Source organism: Tupaia chinensis, unplaced genomic scaffold, assembly GCF_000334495.1.
Source record: "Tupaia chinensis unplaced genomic scaffold, TupChi_1.0 Scaffold000659_1, whole genome shotgun sequence".
Classification (NCBI taxonomy): Eukaryota; Metazoa; Chordata; class Mammalia; order Scandentia; family Tupaiidae; genus Tupaia; species Tupaia belangeri.
Window position 1 is genome coordinate 212,473 of NW_006160181.1, and position 18,591 is coordinate 231,063.

The 18,591-nt window shown below is 45.9% G+C and overlaps 1 protein-coding gene across 13 annotated transcripts in view; it reads left to right on the top strand.

Annotated features, from left to right (window-relative positions):
• The window catches only part of TPM3 (tropomyosin 3), a 36,755-nt gene that overhangs the window by 4,168 nt on the left and 13,996 nt on the right, over window positions 1-18,591 (top strand). For 4 of the 13 annotated variants that reach the window (XM_027776277.1, XM_006159797.3, XM_027776276.1 and 1 more), the window contains exons 1-8: window positions 3,785-3,986; window positions 11,713-11,846; window positions 13,441-13,558; window positions 13,672-13,742; window positions 14,402-14,477; window positions 15,739-15,801; window positions 16,144-16,213; window positions 17,904-17,982. In XM_027776277.1, the coding sequence (XP_027632078.1) occupies window positions 3,855-3,986; window positions 11,713-11,846; window positions 13,441-13,558; window positions 13,672-13,742; window positions 14,402-14,477; window positions 15,739-15,801; window positions 16,144-16,213; window positions 17,904-17,982 (743 nt within the window). In that variant the 5' untranslated portion in view covers window positions 3,785-3,854. Of the gene's footprint in view, window positions 1-3,584; window positions 3,647-3,784; window positions 3,987-11,712; window positions 11,847-13,440; window positions 13,559-13,671; window positions 13,743-14,401; window positions 14,478-15,020; window positions 15,097-15,738; window positions 15,802-16,143; window positions 16,214-17,903; window positions 17,987-18,591 lie in introns of those variants that run through there. The other 9 variants (XM_006159795.2, XM_006159798.3, XM_006159794.2 and 6 more) reach the window with 7 other exon arrangements.

Sequence of the window (18,591 nt, forward strand, 5' to 3'; positions counted from 1 at the left end):
CCCCCCAGGGGGATGGCCATGCTGCAATCCCTTCTCCTCCAGTCTCTTTTCAGGATTTTGGGCACGTACGTATATGCGCCTGGTTTTTTTTTAGAATGATTTATTTAATTTCATTTATTAATTAATTAATTTTCATTGGACCAGAGAGAGACAGACACACAGAAGGAAAGTGAGAAAGCAAGCCACCAGGTCTGGGACTCGAATCATGGTTGGTCATGTGGGAATGTCCAGCGCCTTAACCACCATGCCACCCGCTGGCTCCTGGACACCCACTGGGTCCAGGACTCGAACTGCAGTCAACTACGTGGGAGTCCAGTGATCTGCTGGTCCCAAGTGCATCTTTTTTAAAAATAATTTATTTTATTTTATTTATTATTATTTTTCAATTTGCTATAGGGTGCATACGATCATCAGAGAGAGAAAGTGAGAAAGCAAGCCACTAGGTCCAGGACTTGAACCACATTCAGCTGTGTGGGAGTCCAGTGCCTTAACCACCACGCCACCTGCTGGTCCCTCTTAAGGGCCTTTTATTTGAAATAAAATCAAAAGCCCTTTAGGGAGAAACAAGAAGAAAGAGGAGCACAGTGCCTAGGACATAGAGTCATTACATTCTTTTTAAGGACAGGCAGTGTCGGGGGAGGGGGGAGGGAAGGATACTGAGAGACTAGACAGGGATGGACAGATACACCATATACACCTGTTGATAAAGTGTTGTATGTTGGTCACTAGGATAACAATAGCACTGGGCCTCTTGCTGCCTATCCATTATGCTTCTAAAGGCCAACAGAAGTCAATCCATCTGTTTCCCTAGTGACGAGATTATCTGTTCAAATCTACCAGCCTTGGGAATGCAGTTGTCTGCTCAACATCCCTTTGGTTTGTCTAGGATGAGGTCTTTTGCGGTTTCAACAGGAAATAGGGCAGTGCAACAGTGCCCCCTGCCGGTCACCACCCAGACAACAAAACCTCAGTTCTTCACAGACCTTCCATCAGGCTGCTCCAAAGCAAGTTAGAAAAATTCTTAGGCCATCAAGAAAGAGTTTATTGGGACCAGCAGTTAGTGTAATGGCTATGTCGCTGAACTCCCATGTAGTCGACCGTGGTTCAAGCCCGGACCTGGGGGGAGCCCGGACCTGGGGGCTTAAACTCACATCGGGCGCATGTGCATTCATGTCCAAAATCACGGCGTGGCCATCCCACAGAAAGTGATTTCTCGCTTTCTGTCTCTCTGTTTCTCTCTTTCTGGCAAGCGCACATGCCCTATAGCTAAAAACCTCTCTAAAATAAGAAAAAAAAAGTTTGAGAGTTAGAACTCTACTTCTCCTAACCAATCCTTTTGCTGAAAAATTAATGTGTACAGGTTACTCTACTGAGAAAATATTGTCTGTCCAAGTTGTTTTTTTTTTTTTTTTTTTTTTTTTTTAATAATTTCACAGTTTGGGAACCAGCAGTTAGCGTAATGGCTATGTCGCTGGACTCCCACATAGTTGACCGCGGTTCGCATCCCAGACCCAGTGGCTTAAAACTCACTCCGGGCGCTTGTGCGTGCGTGCCCAAGATCCTGAGAGGAGAATGGAGGAGAAGGGATTGCGGCGTGACCATCCCCCCTGGGGGGGTGATTTCTCGCTTTCTGTCTCTATGTCTCTCTCTGTCTGGCGAGCGCACGCGCCCTATAGCGAAAACCTCTCAAAAAAATAATAAAAAATAAAAAAATAATTTCACAGTTCAGTAATTCCAAAAAAGAGGAAAACAGCCTCTGGAGGGAGAATCTTTAGAACCAGACACTTAGGAACAATAACTGTCTTGCTTTCTATTCATTGCAGGGGTTAGTATTCGCCCTTTCTTCAATTCTTCCTAAACTGCCAGAGGGTAGGTGTGCTTGACAGGAAGAAAGAAAGAGGGAGAAGGAGAAAACATCCCACAGTGGAGATGTGGTTCCACAACAACCACTTTATTTTTCCATCCTCTTGGGATTTGGGGCACATACATGCACCTGGTGTGTTTTTCAAGCTGCTGGAACCAAGATTTTTTTTTTTTAAAGAATCATTTCTTTATTATCTTTATTTCTTTATTGTCTTTACGTGACCAGAGAGAGATAGAGGAACAGAGAGAGAGAGAGAGAGAGAGAGATTAAGCTGCCAGGTCCAGGACTTGAATCTCGGTCGGCCATGTGGGAGTCCAGCGTCCTTAGCCACCAAACCACCTGCCAGCCCCTGTGGAACCAAGATTTGAAACACAGTTTGAATTGCATGTGTGATCCAGCTCCCTTAACATGAGGCTACAGGCCTGGCATTCTTTTCTTTTGTTTTTAAATTTATTAATTTTAATAAGGTGCTGGACTCCTACTCTTCCATAAGCGAGAGACAGCACCCCCACAGAGTTTCCATGTCCAGTGTCAGCCAGCCAGGATGACCGGCACCTACTTGCCCCAAATAACTCAGGAAAGTCTCTGGACTTGAACTAGAATTGACTCACTGATCGTCACTTTGCCACCACACCACCTCATGGCCCCTGGGATTCTTAATTCTAAATCCTGTTTCACATCTTAATTCTCTAAGGAAAGAGAGTTCCTACCAGAGGAGAGACTTATTACTTTTTGGTAAGGTGGGAGGAGTACAAAAAAATAAAAGATAAAATTCTCAAGTCTATTTACTATTGTGCTTCCAGAGATCCTTCAAGGCATTGCTCCAGAAGTGACAATGAAATTGGTGAAAGAGCTCGACTCCACATTAGCTTTTCAGACATTCCTATTTTGCTGTCCCATAAAGGATTCTGGGACAGTGGTCTGTAATAGTGGATTTCTTCCTGATAAAATGGGGACTCTTCCTCATATACACAAAGACTGGAAGTCATGAAACTATCAAGTCCCTAATCATTCCAAGGTTTGGAGGGTCTGGCAGGTTGGTTAATTAATGGTGCATATGTTGATTCTGGAAACTAATGGGAAAGACCAGTATTGGAAACAGAACACTTAAGCTCACAACTGATACCAAGCAGAATGAGAACTTTGTCACCTTGTCCTTCTCTTCCTCTGCGGTAGTTCCCTTCATGGTCTTCCAGGAGATGGGAGACTACCTACCTGAGCCAACTTTGAAAAGAGGTTGCAGGGGATTCCTTTGAGGATGAGGCCCAGAAAACTCTTTTAGACTTCTCTTAGATTTTGTTTCTAGAATGCACCGTGGGGGGGTGGAAGCAGGGGCTTGGAGGATGTGCATTCCGTGGAGAGGACACCGAGCGCCCTAGCAGGTAAGCGGTGAGGGGTAGGCATGGGGAGTGAGGTCAACTGCGGGAGTGTGAGGTCAGCACAGTACCTGTGAACCCGCCAACCATTGTGGACAGCCTGGCTCACAGGAGAAGCCAGGTCACCACGCGCCTCGCGGTTACCATGGCAGCCCTCCTCTTCCCAACCCCGCCCCCCTTTACTGGCCCTAGGCAGGCAGGGAGTGGTCGCCCGGGGTGACCGGGAGGCCCCGCCCCTCGCTCCGGCCGAAGCTCTCCCTCCAGTGGGCTGCCTTCCCGCCTGCCCGGCGAGAGGAGGGCGCGGCAGCGGTGGCGTCACATCCGGGCGGGTGGGTGAGTTCCGGTATTTCAGGGCGGAGCAGGCGGAAGTAGGGACGAGGAGCGGCTGCAAAGCCGAGCGGAGGAGGCAGGAACTCGAGCTCTAAGAGAGAGAAAGAAAGAAAGAAAGAAAGAAAGAAAGAAAGAAAGAAAGAAAGAAAGAAAGAAAGAAAGAAAGAAAGAAAGAAAGAAAGAAATCACATAAAGAGTAGGATAGATTCGAGGGACGAGGAGCTGCTGCAAAGCCGAGCGGAGGAGGCAGGAACTCGAGCTCTAGCAGGAGCTGTGTGGGCACCATGGCCGGGACCACCACCATCGAGGCGGTGAAGCGAAAGATTCAGGTTCTGCAGCAGCAGGCCGATGATGCAGAGGAGAGGGCAGAGCGCCTCCAGCGGGAGGTGGAGGGGGAGAGGCGGGCCCGGGAACAGGTACGGAGAGGGCGAGGCGCCTGCGGGAGGGGCAGGCAGGCGCTGGCGCAGCCTGGACCCCTGGTGGAATCCCTTTTGCGGTGGAGCACGACCTCCTGGGGGCCGGCGGGTCTGAGATGAAGTCGGAACCCGGAGGATGGGTGGGGCTCGGCTCCGGTAGTACAACAGGCGAGCGAGGGGGAAAATTGGGTGCTCGGGCTAGCAGGCTTGACCCTTGAAGGAACTCAGCCTCACAGGGTTTGGGGAGTGGTTTTCCTTCTTTTTCGCCCAGCTCATTCATTCAGTCCCTCCGAGCCGGGCGCGGCCGGGGGAGGGGCTCAGCAGCTTCTCCCTCCCCCACTTCCCCATGAAGGGTGGGGGGACTTTGCTCTCGCTTGAGGTTTCCGGCCCTAGGGGTAAGAGTGTGGGTGGGTGCTACTCTGGCCTGGGAGTGGCAGGCCCGAACTTTCTGTGAAAGGGTGAGCACTGGGTGTAAGAACCGCCGGAAAGCCCCCGGCCTGGCCTGATGGCAGCTTTTCCGCTCGCTCCTCCAGCTCAGGAAATGAGGCAGCAGTCGGCCGAGAGGAAGCGCGGTGCCCTCCCTCCCTAGAGGAGCTTGAGGCCACAGCACCGCCTCCGATCCTCCGGCCTGGGGCCCTTTTCTCTTACGGGGAACTCTTGGCAGCTGCTCCACCTACTCTCAAACTACATGAAGCAGGAGAGAATGGCACTTTCTCCATACAGTAGTGCTAATATAAAAGCCAACCACTTTCTCCCTGCAGTAGTCCCAATATACAAGGCAACCAAACTTGCCCGACTCTACCCTTGATGACCTGGAAGTCAGGACCTTCTGCCCGATCCAGGCCTTTATTGCTGAAGTGTGATCAGTGCATGGGCAGCTGCTTAAGAGCATTTCTTCGAAGCTGATAAGCGAGTGTTTGGCTGAGAATCAGATGGCGTTGACAATCTCAAGGTTTCTGATTGACCTGGGCGGTGTGGTGGATGAAGACTGAATAGAGTTCCAGGTGGCTCTGGTGATCTTCCTGTGTTTCTTTCCCAATTATCCAGTACAGTACCTTTTATTTATTTATTTATTTTGATGTTCAATAAATTCTTGTTCAACTGAAAGTTGGAACATAGAATGTTGGTGGAATGAATGGTAATTCTTGATTTCTTGAAACCACTGTTGACCAGTCTCAGTGAGCCACAGGATTTTCCAAGGACTAGGGTGTCCTCTGATGGGTGGAGCTGATCTAAGTTGAGGCTTTGGTTTTGGAGGATCTTGAGACTAGACAATAAAGTAACTGTTGGTAAAATTTGAAGACCCAATGAAGGAACTCTTGTGGTTTGATATTCTTCCTTGTTACCTAGGTGGAGTTTTTCTCCCCCCCTTCCCCTTTGGCTGCTTCCCTAGGAATTGAGAATTAGTGTTTGGGGGAAGAGTGGAGTGGAGTTTGGGAAAGGGAACAGACATCTGCCCTCCAGGTGAATAACTTAAAGATGGTTAGAACACCATTTATTTTCTTAAGAATTATTTATTTATTGTCATTAGTTTTCAATTTGATCAGGCAAAGAGAAAGAAAGCAAGCCACCCCGTCCGGGATTCGAACCGTGGTTGACCATGTGGGAGTCCAGCACCTTTAACCACCACGTCACTTGCCGGGCCCAAGAATACTAATTTTTATAACAATGCATGAAGATACTAGAAGCTTGTTACCTTCCTCAGTTACTTTTTTTTTAAGATTTTTGCCATAGGGCCATGCACTTGACAGAGACAAAGAGAGAAAGTGAGAAATAACACCGTGTGTGTGTGTGTGTGTGTGTGTGTGTGTGTGGGTGTGTGGCCCTGCTGCAGTCCCTTCTCCAGTGTCCTCTTGGGATTTGGGGTGTTCACATACCTGGTGTGTTTTTCAAGCTGTCAGATGTGGGACTTGAAGTGTGCAGTTGGCCATGTGGGATTTAGCACCCTACCTATCACGCCACCCACTGACCCTCAACCACCTTTTTCTAAGGTAGATTTTTTTTCCCCCTCTGTTCAATATGCAGCAATTTCTTTTCTTTTTTCCCTTTTTTTTTTTTTTTTTTTTTTAAGAGAGAGATTTTTTGCTATAGGGCATGTGCACTTGTCAGAGAGACAGAGACAGAAAGCTAGAAACCACCCGCTGCCACCGGGAGAATGACCACGCTGCAGTCCCTTCTCCGTTTTCCTCTCAGGATTTTGGGCATGCATGCACAACGTGCCCGGCATGAGTTTTAAGTCACTAGGTCTGGGACTCGGACTGTGGTCTGCTATGTGGGAGTCCGAGGTAACCGCCGCACCATCTGCTGGTCCCAGTATGCATCAATTTCTAATTATCAACTGAAATGAGATGGACTGGCTGGGTGACTCTCTATGATTGGTGTCAATTTCTCATCTCCTTTGTGCTTAAGACCAGATAGCCTTAAAGGGGAAGAAGAAAATAGGGGAAGGAACTCGCCATGTGTTGAACTACAGTCTTGAGCACGATATTTAAATATGGGCATCTTAGGAGTGGTTCTATGGTAGATGATGTCTTTCCCCCCTGCACACACCCCTTAGCAATTTAGAATTTGCTCACTTTCCATGTAGGGCTATTTGACTTCCTTTTCGCACCATCGCAACTCTGGGGTGATAGGCTGCAGAGTGAATAACTTCAGATGTTTCTTGAGCTCCTCCTCCCTCAGTCTGAGCCTGCCAAATGTGCTTATTGAGCTGAGATCTGGTGAGGAAGTTCTCAAAATAGGGAAGTAGGGTGATAGTTGAATATTGGTAAAGCCAGTATTTTCTACCCCTCAGCTCGAGGGAACCTAATCTTTTGACTTTGAACCTCTATTGTGAATAAAGAGATGGGAGGGTGTTCCTACCTATGCTAAGGGAAGAAGGTGCTTGGGTTGCCTCTTGTCCTCTTAGGGTATTCCAGAATGTGACTTTTGCAGACTCCAGCCTCCTTTGGAGCTGGAAGCTTAGCTCTGTGATGGAATCTAGGGCTGTTAGGGTTGTCAGTTATTTTCCTGGTTGTTCTGTGTCAACATCTAGGCCACTCATTGGGAAGTAGGATGTGCTCACAGATGCAACACTAAAATTGTTTTGGGAGCCTTCTTTCCAGCTCTTGGTCTGGAGATTGACCTTTTATAATGTAGCACCTTGTCAAATCCATTTTCAGTTTCCTTTATTCTTCTGGCTAAATTTCAACAGATGACAACTTTTTAAATTTAGTCTTGTCTGATTTGGGGGAGGAGAGTTTAAAATGCCATAACATAACAAAATTTACCACTTAAGTATACCGTTTACCTTGCCTTTTATTTTTATTATTATTTTTTATTTCACTAAAGAGGGACAGAGAGAGAGAGAGGAAAAGTGAGAAAGCAAGCCGTCAGGTCCAGGACTGGAACCTCAGTCGGCCATGTGGGAGTCCAGTGCCCCTAGCCAACACGCCATCTGCCGGCCTCCATCTTATCTCTTTAATACTTCCTAATTAATCTTGGTATTTTTCTCTTTTTGATTTTTTCCCCCTGGTCTAAAAAATTTAGGAATACTTTGGGGGTAGTAAATGAGCCGGCTTTGAATACCAGTTTTAGTCCTGGTCCTAATCCCAAATTCCTCGCCTCTGGAGGGACTTCGCATGTCTGGCTATTGTGTGCTTCTCTCCTTTGTGTGGGGTCTGGTAGACTAAGCAGCAAGCTTTATCACCTTTCTTTGGCTTAGATTTGCTTCCCTGTTGCTTACCTTTCTCTTTCCCCCCATACTGGGCACACACTCCAGCAAATAGCCCTTTGCTCTGAGTGCCTCCGCTCTGGCTCCACCTTTGTTTACTTTGGGGCTGATAGCCCTACTCCCTTCCTTCCAACCTGCCCCCCCTCGGTGAAAGTTAAATTCCCCAAGGACATCTCCCTGGGTAGATGCATTTGTGAACACACTGAACTGGAGCGCTCCAGTCCTTTGCTCACAGGGCTGAAACCCAACTTTTCTTTCTTTCTTTTTTTTTTTTTTAATTCCATTTTTATTATTTTTTCTTTCTTTTCTCTTTTTTTTTAACTTGACCAGAGAGAGAGAATGAGAAAGTGAAAAAGCAAGGCACCAGGTCCAGGACTCAAACCACAGTCAGTCATGTGGGAATACAGTGCCTTGAACCACCAAGCCATCCTCCGACCCCTGAAACCCAACTTTTTTAGTACCCTTTTTTTCTCTTTTGAATTTCATATGTGACTTTTATCTAAAAAGAGAAACCGAAGTGTGGCAGAATGCCAGATTTAGGTTAATCCCCTCCTGTCCTTGGCCCTGTTCTGCCTCTGAGCATGATGCCCTGTCAGTTTCTTGCTTTGAGAGGTGTGGCCAGCTTGGGGAATCACTTGGAGCGGAGGATGATAGCATTTGAACTGAATTCATTTCATAGCTGAATCTGCTGTCAGCCATCTTCTAATGTGACCAGATTGCTGCTGCATTCCACTCCCACCCCTACCGCACCCCTACCCCCGGGATGTTTGCATCCCAGACAGAGGAGAATCCTGTTATTTCCTGAAGGGAAAGACCTTGGAGTATGTCCTCCAAGGCCGGCAGATCTAAAGGCCCTAACCACATTTGGGCAAGCATGTTAAAGCCTAGGATGATTTAAAAAAAAAAAAAAAAAAAAAAAAAACAGAGCTTAACATTTCCCAGGGCCATGGGTAATCTGGTCTGCAAAAAAAAAAAAAAAAAAAGAAAAGTAGACTTGTTTTGTCTTTAGGTACTGTATTATTGACCCGAAGGAACTGGGATTGTGCACAGGGTCTGACTTGAAGGAAGAAATGAGGTTATCTTCCTTATTCCTTTAAACAGAGTATCAGATCTTGATTCTGCAGACTTTTGCTTTATTGTAAAGAGAACTGATCCTCTGCTGGAGGAGAAAAAGAACAGTGAAGTCCGGGACCCCTCTCCTCCCACCCCTGGGGTCTCCAAAGCTTTTGCTGGGATTCCCATCTTGGGTTCTGCTTTCCGCACAGGGTTGTGCATGTGCGCATGCTCTTGTGAGGGCACCAAGAAGTGTTTTCTCCTCCTCCCTTTTCAGCCTTGCTAAGAATTCTATTGTAAATGCTGATTTGTGGGAGAAACTGCCCGAGCCAGCTTGTCGTCATGGAAACTGTACACCCCACCCCCACAACCTGTTATCTTTACTCTGTATGCTCCATTCCAGTTTGGGTAACTACTGGATGGAGACTTGAATTTTATACATTTCCTCCAAATCCAGTTCCATTTTCTGGGTGTTTTTTTTTTGTTTGTTTTTAAATTCTAGGCATTGAAAGGGGAGTAAACCCTTGCTGGTGGCGTTTCCTCGATCTTGCCTGATAACCTGACTTGCGCTTGACCGGTTGGCCTTGTTGGGCTTGTGAGGCCAAATGTGTGCTATCCTAGGGGACATCTGTTTTCCTGGAAGAGGCAGACTCTGGAGAACACTTGCTTTGAATAGTATAGCTGGAGACACAAATGATTTCTCAGTAATTTCAGTGTATGCAGGCCCCTCAATTTCCTTTTCCTGTAACCTGCTGGTTAGAGTGTAGTCCCAGTCCCCCATTGAATCTCCCGTTTTGTATGTAGAAATATTGAGGCCAGTCATGATAGTTAATGGGAGTCTTTTGTGCTCTATCCCTCTCCATAGGGTCTGGTGGCCCAGATTATTTCTATAGCTGCCCCTACCCCTGTCTGCCAGAGGAAATCAGGGTAATAGAATTCAAGCACAATCTGGACTGTGGAAGAGAGATCGAGTTCACCAGGCACTGGGATAAGCATCTGTACTGGGCAGTGTGCGGGGCAGATTAAATTCTTGTGTGGTCGCTGTAGTTGGTGCACCTGCCACCGGTAAAGGTGGGGGGGTGGGGAGGCAGCCAGCTGGAGGAAGGAGGGTTTTCTAGGGTTGCCCACGTGCCAGCTGTCTCCTCTTTTCCTTGTTGTTACATTGCCAGGGAGGCAGCCTGGGTTTTCTTGGACTCTAGCCTGTACTTTATCACCGGACACAGGCCAAGGAGAGGATTGTCATAAACTCCATTGGAGGGTGAAGCAGCTAAGGGGATGACTAGGGGAATGGAAAGGGGACCATTTGTTGCTTTTTGGCCTTTTGCTTAAGAGCAAGTGTAGAAAGGAGACAGTTAAATTTGTAGGAGTGGTGGGTAGGCATGGGGGAAGTGTTGTCTTCAGCCACCCCCACCCCAGTCTTTTTTTTTTCTTGTATTGTTATCAAAGCAGCTGATTTTTAGCCAGAAGCAGTTCCTCCTTGTCACCTTTAAAAGGGTGGGGGAGCCTTGCTAAGTTGAAGGGATGGGGAGTAGGTATCTCAGTGTTCCATTCTTTTGCTTTCCAGTCTGCATGGCTCTTGTGGACGACCTTCCCTGATCTGCTAGTTATCATCCTGTTGTATGAGGATAAAGCACTCAGAGGTTAACAGCTTAGTTAAGCAGCACACTAACATATAATCCAAGGTTTCCTCCTTAAGAAACCTTGCTTATTTTTTAAAAGAATTATTTTATTTATTTAACTTTTTTTATTTATACGTTTTTCAATTTGATCAGAAAGGGAGGGAGAAAGCAAGCTGCCAGGTCTGGGACTTGAGCTGCAGTCGACTACATGGGAGTCCAGCAACATAGCCATTATGCCAACTGCCTGGTCCCGAAACCTTGCTTATTTATTCCCCCACTTTATGTGACACTTGTAAGAAAGTTGTTAAGACTGAGACACACCTCTGATTCAACTCAGGAAGAAGGAACCCTCACTGAATTTTTCTGACCCCCTTGTGTTCAGGAATTTGAACCCAGTCCGGAAAAGGGGTGGTACTAACTGTTACTGGGTTGGGCAAGGAACTACGTTTTAAAACATTCTTCCTGTGGAACATACGGGATTTCATTGATGGGAAAGGGAGGAAATGTATAAATACATAATCACGTCTGCTAGATCTTTTAGCATCTGAGCTGGAACAGGTTCTGCCCCTGCTATACTCCAGCCTCTTTGCAGTAACCATCCCCGATGCTGTCATAGTTCTTTTCACCATTCCTCTGCTTCCCTCTACCATTCTTTCATTCAAATGCAGGCTGAGGCTGAGGTGGCCTCCTTGAACCGCAGGATCCAGCTGGTTGAAGAGGAGCTGGACCGTGCTCAGGAGCGCTCCTTAAGAAACCTTGCTTATTTTTTAAAAGAATTATTTTATTTATTTAACTTTTTTTATTTATACGTTTTTCAATTTGATCAGAAAGGGAGGGAGAAAGCAAGCTGCCAGGTCTGGGACTTGAGCTGCAGTCGACTACATGGGAGTCCAGCAACATAGCCATTATGCCAACTGCCTGGTCCCGAAACCTTGCTTATTTATTCCCCCACTTTATGTGACACTTGTAAGAAAGTTGTTAAGACTGAGACACACCTCTGATTCAACTCAGGAAGAAGGAACCCTCACTGAATTTTTCTGACCCCCTTGTGTTCAGGAATTTGAACCCAGTCCGGAAAAGGGGTGGTACTAACTGTTACTGGGTTGGGCAAGGAACTACGTTTTAAAACATTCTTCCTGTGGAACATACGGGATTTCATTGATGGGAAAGGGAGGAAATGTATAAATACATAATCACGTCTGCTAGATCTTTTAGCATCTGAGCTGGAACAGGTTCTGCCCCTGCTATACTCCAGCCTCTTTGCAGTAACCATCCCCGATGCTGTCATAGTTCTTTTCACCATTCCTCTGCTTCCCTCTACCATTCTTTCATTCAAATGCAGGCTGAGGCTGAGGTGGCCTCCTTGAACCGCAGGATCCAGCTGGTTGAAGAGGAGCTGGACCGTGCTCAGGAGCGCCTGGCCACTGCCCTGCAAAAGCTGGAGGAGGCAGAAAAAGCTGCTGATGAGAGTGAGAGGTGTGTAGAGTGTGGATTTCAAAAGAAATTAATAATGGCTCAGATCAAGATTTCCTCATAGACCTGTTTTGTTGTTGTTGTTGAAGATTTTTGCCAAAGGGAGTGTGCACTCACTGGAGAGAGACGCAGAGTAAGAAATCACACCCTAGAGGGGATGGCCACACCTCAATCCCTTCTCCATTCTCTTGGGATTTTGGACATGTATGCACACACACACTTGCACCTGACATGTTTTTCAAGCTGCCAGATCTGGTACTCAAACTGCAAAGTCAGCCATGTGAAATCCAGTGCCTTAAACACCATACTCTAGACCTGTTTTTTTTAAATTAGTAACTTCTGTATCTTATAGGGATGTTCTTTTTGTTGTTGTTGTCTGCATATTTTCCCCCCTTAAAGACAAAGGGAGTAAGGGTTACATGGCCCCTGTGTCCCTTTCATAGTTGATATTCTCCATAAATTGACACAATGATCTTTAAATAGAGTCACCAGTATGGCTTCCACTTTGTGGATCATAAACATCCAATTTTGAGATTACTCCTCCTAAAGTGATGTTCTGAAAGTGAGGTGTTCCCAGACTAGCCATTTCAGCAATACCTGAGAACTTGGCAGAAATTAGATTCTGTTTACTGAATCAGAAACTCAGGAAGTGGAACCCAGCAATCTAAAGCCCTCTCAACTCTGGCTGCACCTTTTTAAATTGTGGGGGTCAGGGGTGACATCACTGGAGAGTTTAAAAATATCTGAATGTGGGCTAGCCTAGAGCAGGTGATGCAGAGATTAAGAGGGCTGGATCCCACATAGCAGACTCCGCTTTTTGACTCCAGGACCTGGTGGCTTGAAAAACAACTGTACGTGCCCAAAATCCTGACAGGAGTCTAGACGAGAAGGGATTGCAGCATGTCCATCCCGTGGAGGGGGTGTTCTCTCTCTCTCCCTCATGCTCTCTCTCTCTGTTCTCTCCAGCAAGTGCACGTACCCTGTAGCAAAATTATCTGGGTGCTTGGATCCCACCAGTTCAATTAGAATCAATTACAAGATGGACCTGGGACCTTTTTTAAGTTTCTCAGCTCATTTTAGTGTGTGGGTAGGGTTGAGAACCATGGCTCTCAAACCAAGTCACCACTCATCTTTGGGAAACAGCCCCTGACTCCGCTACATGTGAGTTAAGCTAGAACACAGGTGTGTGATGACTGACACAGGATTGAACTGAGGCTTCTCAGAATTTAAAATGCCCTGCTTGGGGAGTATTTAACACTACAGGAGACAGCTCTGTGTGTGTATACTATTACAGAGTACTGTCCAAATTATAGCAAGTGAGAAATAACAAGTTTCAGAGTGGCATAATAGCACATTATTTTGGGGGGGAAGTTAGATGGGTTTTTTGGGGGGGTATTTATCTGTATAAAACTTTTGGAAGGACTGCGAAGAAAGCGATCACTTCTGATGAACAGGATTAGAAGGGAGAAGGAGACTTAATTTGAGTGGCAGACGGAAGAGTGGACTTTAAACGGTATAATTCTGGGTCCCTTGAAAGGGAGGTGATGCCAAACTCCTCCTGAGGGTGTCAGTGCTGCATTTGGCTTGTTTCTGACAGAGGTATGAAAGTTATTGAAAACCGGGCCTTAAAAGATGAAGAAAAGATGGAACTCCAGGAAATCCAACTCAAAGAAGCAAAGCACATTGCAGAAGAGGCAGATAGGAAGTATGAAGAGGTAAGACACCTTTGTTTCTCTTTCTCTTCAGTGACTTCAGGCTTCTGCAAAGAATTAAGAATTACTGTCTCCTCCTTTGCTTCACTGAGCTGTACCCGGATCTTTTCCTGTAGGTGGCTCGTAAGTTGGTGATCATTGAAGGAGACTTGGAACGCACAGAGGAACGAGCTGAACTGGCAGAGTCGTGAGTATCTTGCTCCCCAGATCTTGTCATACCATTCTGTCCCTTCCCTTTTGGCTTGGGCACTAATATGAATAAACTGGCACTCCTTTAAACTTGTTAAACAGGGCCTAGGGAGTCGGAGTCCTCTAGTGTTTTTTGGGTTCCTGAGAATGGCTTTGGGCTTCCTTACACTCTTAAACTAGTGACAGATGAGAGATGAGGCTTCCTCATTTCTTGTGGGGAGGGTTTACAAATTGAGGGGAAATAAAGACCAGTTGGTGGTGAACAGTTAATTGGAAGACCCTAGTGGGTCCTTTCTCCTGGGGTTGTTTGTCCTTGTGGCATTGAAGTGGATTTCCTGACTTAAGATCTGGTCTCTGTTCTTGCCACTCTGCCAATCCTCCAGGGTACTTTAGGGCTAGGGCAGATGTTCACTGCTCCCTTGTTGGCACCTTCTGGGCCTTGTATAACAAAGTCAGAGCTGATGCATATGTATTCGTGCTTCCCTTGCATTCCTTCCTCCCAGACATGACATACCATGCCATGGTGGTGTTTTCGTTCCATTTTTTGAATATATATATATTTTTTGTTTGGCTGCTTGTTTTCTTGCCGTGTTCCTTTTTGACCTTTCTCCCTCCCTACAACCTGGCTTGTGCCATCCCCGTGACTATCACTAACAGCCGTTGCCGAGAGATGGATGAGCAGATCAGACTGATGGACCAGAACCTGAAGTGTCTGAGTGCTGCTGAAGAAAAGGTACTAACCATTAAACCACAGAGAGGCTCTGTGTGTGGTGTGGTTTTGTTTGGTTTTGTTTTTGTTTTGCAGCTGCCTCCCCTCCACTGGTCGATCTGTTGAATGCTTTCTCATTTTTCATGGAATGCTCCATTCTTTTTCCACTTACCTGGCATCCTTCATCTCTTCTTTCCTAGTTGCTTCACTGCCTCTCCACAGGGTCTCTCCTTCCCGTGGGTGATTTGGGGCACTGTTTGGGTTGGGTGTCTGATCCCACCTCTACCCCAGGTAGCAGCTATGATTTGTTCCTGGTTGCAATTTCTCCCAAATATTCTTTATTAGTATCCAGACATTCTGAGCCCGGGAGGATCCAGCTCCTGACGTGCTCTATGATAAAGGGAGGAGGGCTGATGCTTGCTCAGGTTACCCGGGAACTTCTCTTCCCCCATATGCCTCCCAACTCTCTCTACATATAGGTTCAATTCACGTCTGTGTGTCTCTCTCCCTTTTTTTATTCTCTTCCTCTTCCCCTTTCCTCTCCTGCGGTATTTAAAATATTCACAGTAAGTGTTCTGAGCTGGAGGAGGAGCTGAAGAATGTCACCAACAACCTCAAGTCTCTTGAGGCTCAGGCGGAGAAGGTAGGGGCTGGTTTGTGAAAGTGACAGGCTTTGGGGCCTGGGCCCAGCCCTGCCCTTGATGAAAGACTGGAGATACCCATTCCTATAGAATCCAGGGAGAAGCACATCTTCCAGATTCTGATATTAATGCTAACTACAGTGCACTTTGATTGCTTTAGTTAAAATAGCTTCATGGTCTCAGGTGCCTGAAGTCACGTGCTCCTCAGGGTGCTGCTGCAGTGCTGAAAGGCAGTAATCAGTGGTCTGATAGACTTCAACAGATAGAACCAGCTCTGAGACCTAATGAGCAATCAAGACAGATGACTTCTCTTTCCCCTCACGTGAATCATTGTGGCCCTGGGCTGTCACTATTCCTGTTCAATTAGCAGGAGGAAGGAAAAATACCTCCTGGGGCAATCTGAATAAGATCAAAGCTTATGTCCATTTTAAAAATAAAGGTCCTGGTCTGAATGTCCCATGGCTATAATAAAATAGTTGGTAGGTTTTAAGAACCTGTTGTCCAAAACTGGGCCTTATTCTTACTCTTGGACCATTTCCACTTTAGATCCAAGAAGATATTCAGTGTAAGAGTAAATATACGGAGGGGGGTTATTGTCAATGTGCCTAATTTGGGCTGACATTTTTATTCTACTTCTCTTATAGTACTCTCAGAAAGAAGACAAATATGAAGAAGAGATAAAGATTCTTACCGATAAACTCAAGGAGGTAAGCCAAGGGGATTGTAAGGAAAGACCCAATACATTTAGAGGTCCATATGGCATGAATGTGGTCTTAGATTGACTGGCTTTAGTTCTTTTGTTTTTTTAATGTTTTATTTAATGTTATTTATTTATTTAAATTTGATCAGAGAGGGACAGAGTGAATAAAAGAGAGAGAACAACCCACCAGGTCCAGTACTTGAACCACGGCCAGCTATGTGGGAGTCCAGCGCTCTTAACCACCACACCACCTGCAGGCCCCAACTGACTTTAGTTCTGAAAGGTCTAGAAGTAGAAGAAATAATTGTTGTCTTTGTCCTGATTCTGACTGATTTCATATTTCCCCCAGGCAGAGACCCGTGCCGAGTTCGCTGAGAGATCGGTAGCCAAGCTGGAAAAGACGATTGATGATTTGGAAGGTATGGAGTCTGGGAGTGCAATTAAAATAGAGAAATATAGAGTAATAAAATAGTTGGTAGGTTTTAAGAACCTGTTGTCCAAAACTGGGCCTTATTCTTACTCTTGGACCATTTCCACTTTAGATCCAAGAAGATATTCAGTGTAAGAGTAAATATACGGAGGGGGGTTATTGTCAATGTGCCTAATTTGGGCTGACATTTTTATTCTACTTCTCTTATAGTACTCTCAGAAAGAAGACAAATATGAAGAAGAGATAAAGATTCTTACCGATAAACTCAAGGAGGTAAGCCAAGGGGATTGTAAGGAAAGACCCAATACATTTAGAGGTCCATATGGCATGAATGTGGTCTTAGATTGACTGGCTTTAGTTCTTTTGTTTTTTTAATGTTTTATTTAATGTTATTTATTTATTTAAATTTGATCAGAGAGGGACAGAGTGAATAAAAGAGAGAGAACAACCCACCAGGTCCAGTACTTGAACCACGGCCAGCTATGTGGGAGTCCAGCGCTCTTAACCACCACACCACCTGCAGGCCCCAACTGACTTTAGTTCTGAAAGGTCTAGAAGTAGAAGAAATAATTGTTGTCTTTGTCCTGATTCTGACTGATTTCATATTTCCCCCAGGCAGAGACCCGTGCCGAGTTCGCTGAGAGATCGGTAGCCAAGCTGGAAAAGACGATTGATGATTTGGAAGGTATGGAGTCTGGGAGTGCAATTAAAATAGAGAAATATAGAGGTTGAAACCTTACCCATTAACCTTCTCTGTATGCCCTAGGTGGCTAGTAGTGACTTCACATGTATCATGTGCCCTGTCCTCTGCCACTGTGAGGTGAAGTAGGTTAAACCTTAGAATTGGATTTTCATGTTTATCTTTTTCTTTCATGAAACTTTACCTAATATTCTGGCATTTGCCTCCTTCCCTTTGAGAAGACTATGATGGCTGTTTTTACGTCCAATTTAGTAGCCTGAAATCTTTAGTCTGAGTTGAAACAGAAAACTTGATTTCAGGAGGCAACACGGGCCCAAGTCACCCCATGGGTACTTACAGCAGTCCTCTTAACTCAGGTTGTGGGGTACCTCTCTGAGAGGTGATGCTGTGGAATGGCCATGTCTCAGAGCTCACCCAGGTGGGGTTCCCCACAGTTTGGCCACTATGGCCACCCTGATGAGGGAAAGTGTCCTTTGCTTTGAGAACTCTTGAGGTGTGCTCCTTTGGTATGCTCTCTGTAGCAGGATGTTCTTTGGAAGAGTTTGGGGAGCAATATGTGGACCAGAGGGGCCACAAATGGTAGTCACACACGGTAGGCAGAAAAGAAATAATCTGAATATGGATGTGGGCTTTTTCCCTTTTCTATTTTTATTAGATTGTTAGTCGTTACTAGGAATTGGGTTAGCCAGGAGGAATTGGGTTCTCTCGAGTGCCTTCAGTAATAGGAGTTTCTAGTCGTGGCTGTGTCCCGCGTCTCCACCTTGCTGCAATTGAGTGGAAGCATCAAGAAGTTCACTTGGTCCTTGGGGACAGTGGATCTGAAAGTGGCCAGTCAAGGCTGCCAGAATCGATGTTTTTGATGTGGGTATTAGACCCACAGTCACACTTTTCCTAATTTCTAATGATTCCCTCTCCATCTGCTTCTGGTACCTTTCATTCTGTCCCCTCGTTCCTCCCTGTGGTTCCTGTGCCTGTCCAGATGAGCTCTATGCCCAGAAACTGAAGTACAAGGCCATTAGCGAGGAGCTGGACCACGCCCTCAATGACATGACCTCTATGTAACTATCTGCAGCAGAGTGGGGCTGGGATCCTGGCTTGTGGGTGGGTTGGGGTACAGGCTGTGCGTAGTGTGCTTGGGTTTTGTCCTTTGGAAACTAGACTCTCCACTCTTTGTCTTTAAAACATTGGTGCTCGTTACTTGCTTGGCAAAAGCTGGGGAGGCATTTAATCTTAGATCTTGTAGAACCCTGATCTACATGTAATTTTTTTATACTTTGTATTCATGGTCTCTTAATAACAGGGCAATTTTTTTTTCCATTTGTTTCTCAAATCTAGTCTTCTAGAGTCTGTATAACTAAGGAAATGGGGCCCAGAGAGCCAGTGGCTTGGGCCCTTTCACATCGTAACAAAGTTGAGACCTTCTGGGTTTGTTTGTGCCCTGATACTAAAGTTGAGGGGAAACACCCCAAATGGGAAATATCAAATTCACCTAAGAATTGAGATGAATTCTAGAGGCAAGCCAAGTAGTAAACAGCACCAAAAAGAGTTGTTGGGGACTTGCTCTGTGTGCCGTGGGTCCCTGATCCTTGATGCTAATCTGCTTCTTTGTATCTTTCCCACTAACCCTGAAAAGAAGCCAGATGTCTCAGGCTATAGTGTCTGGCTTT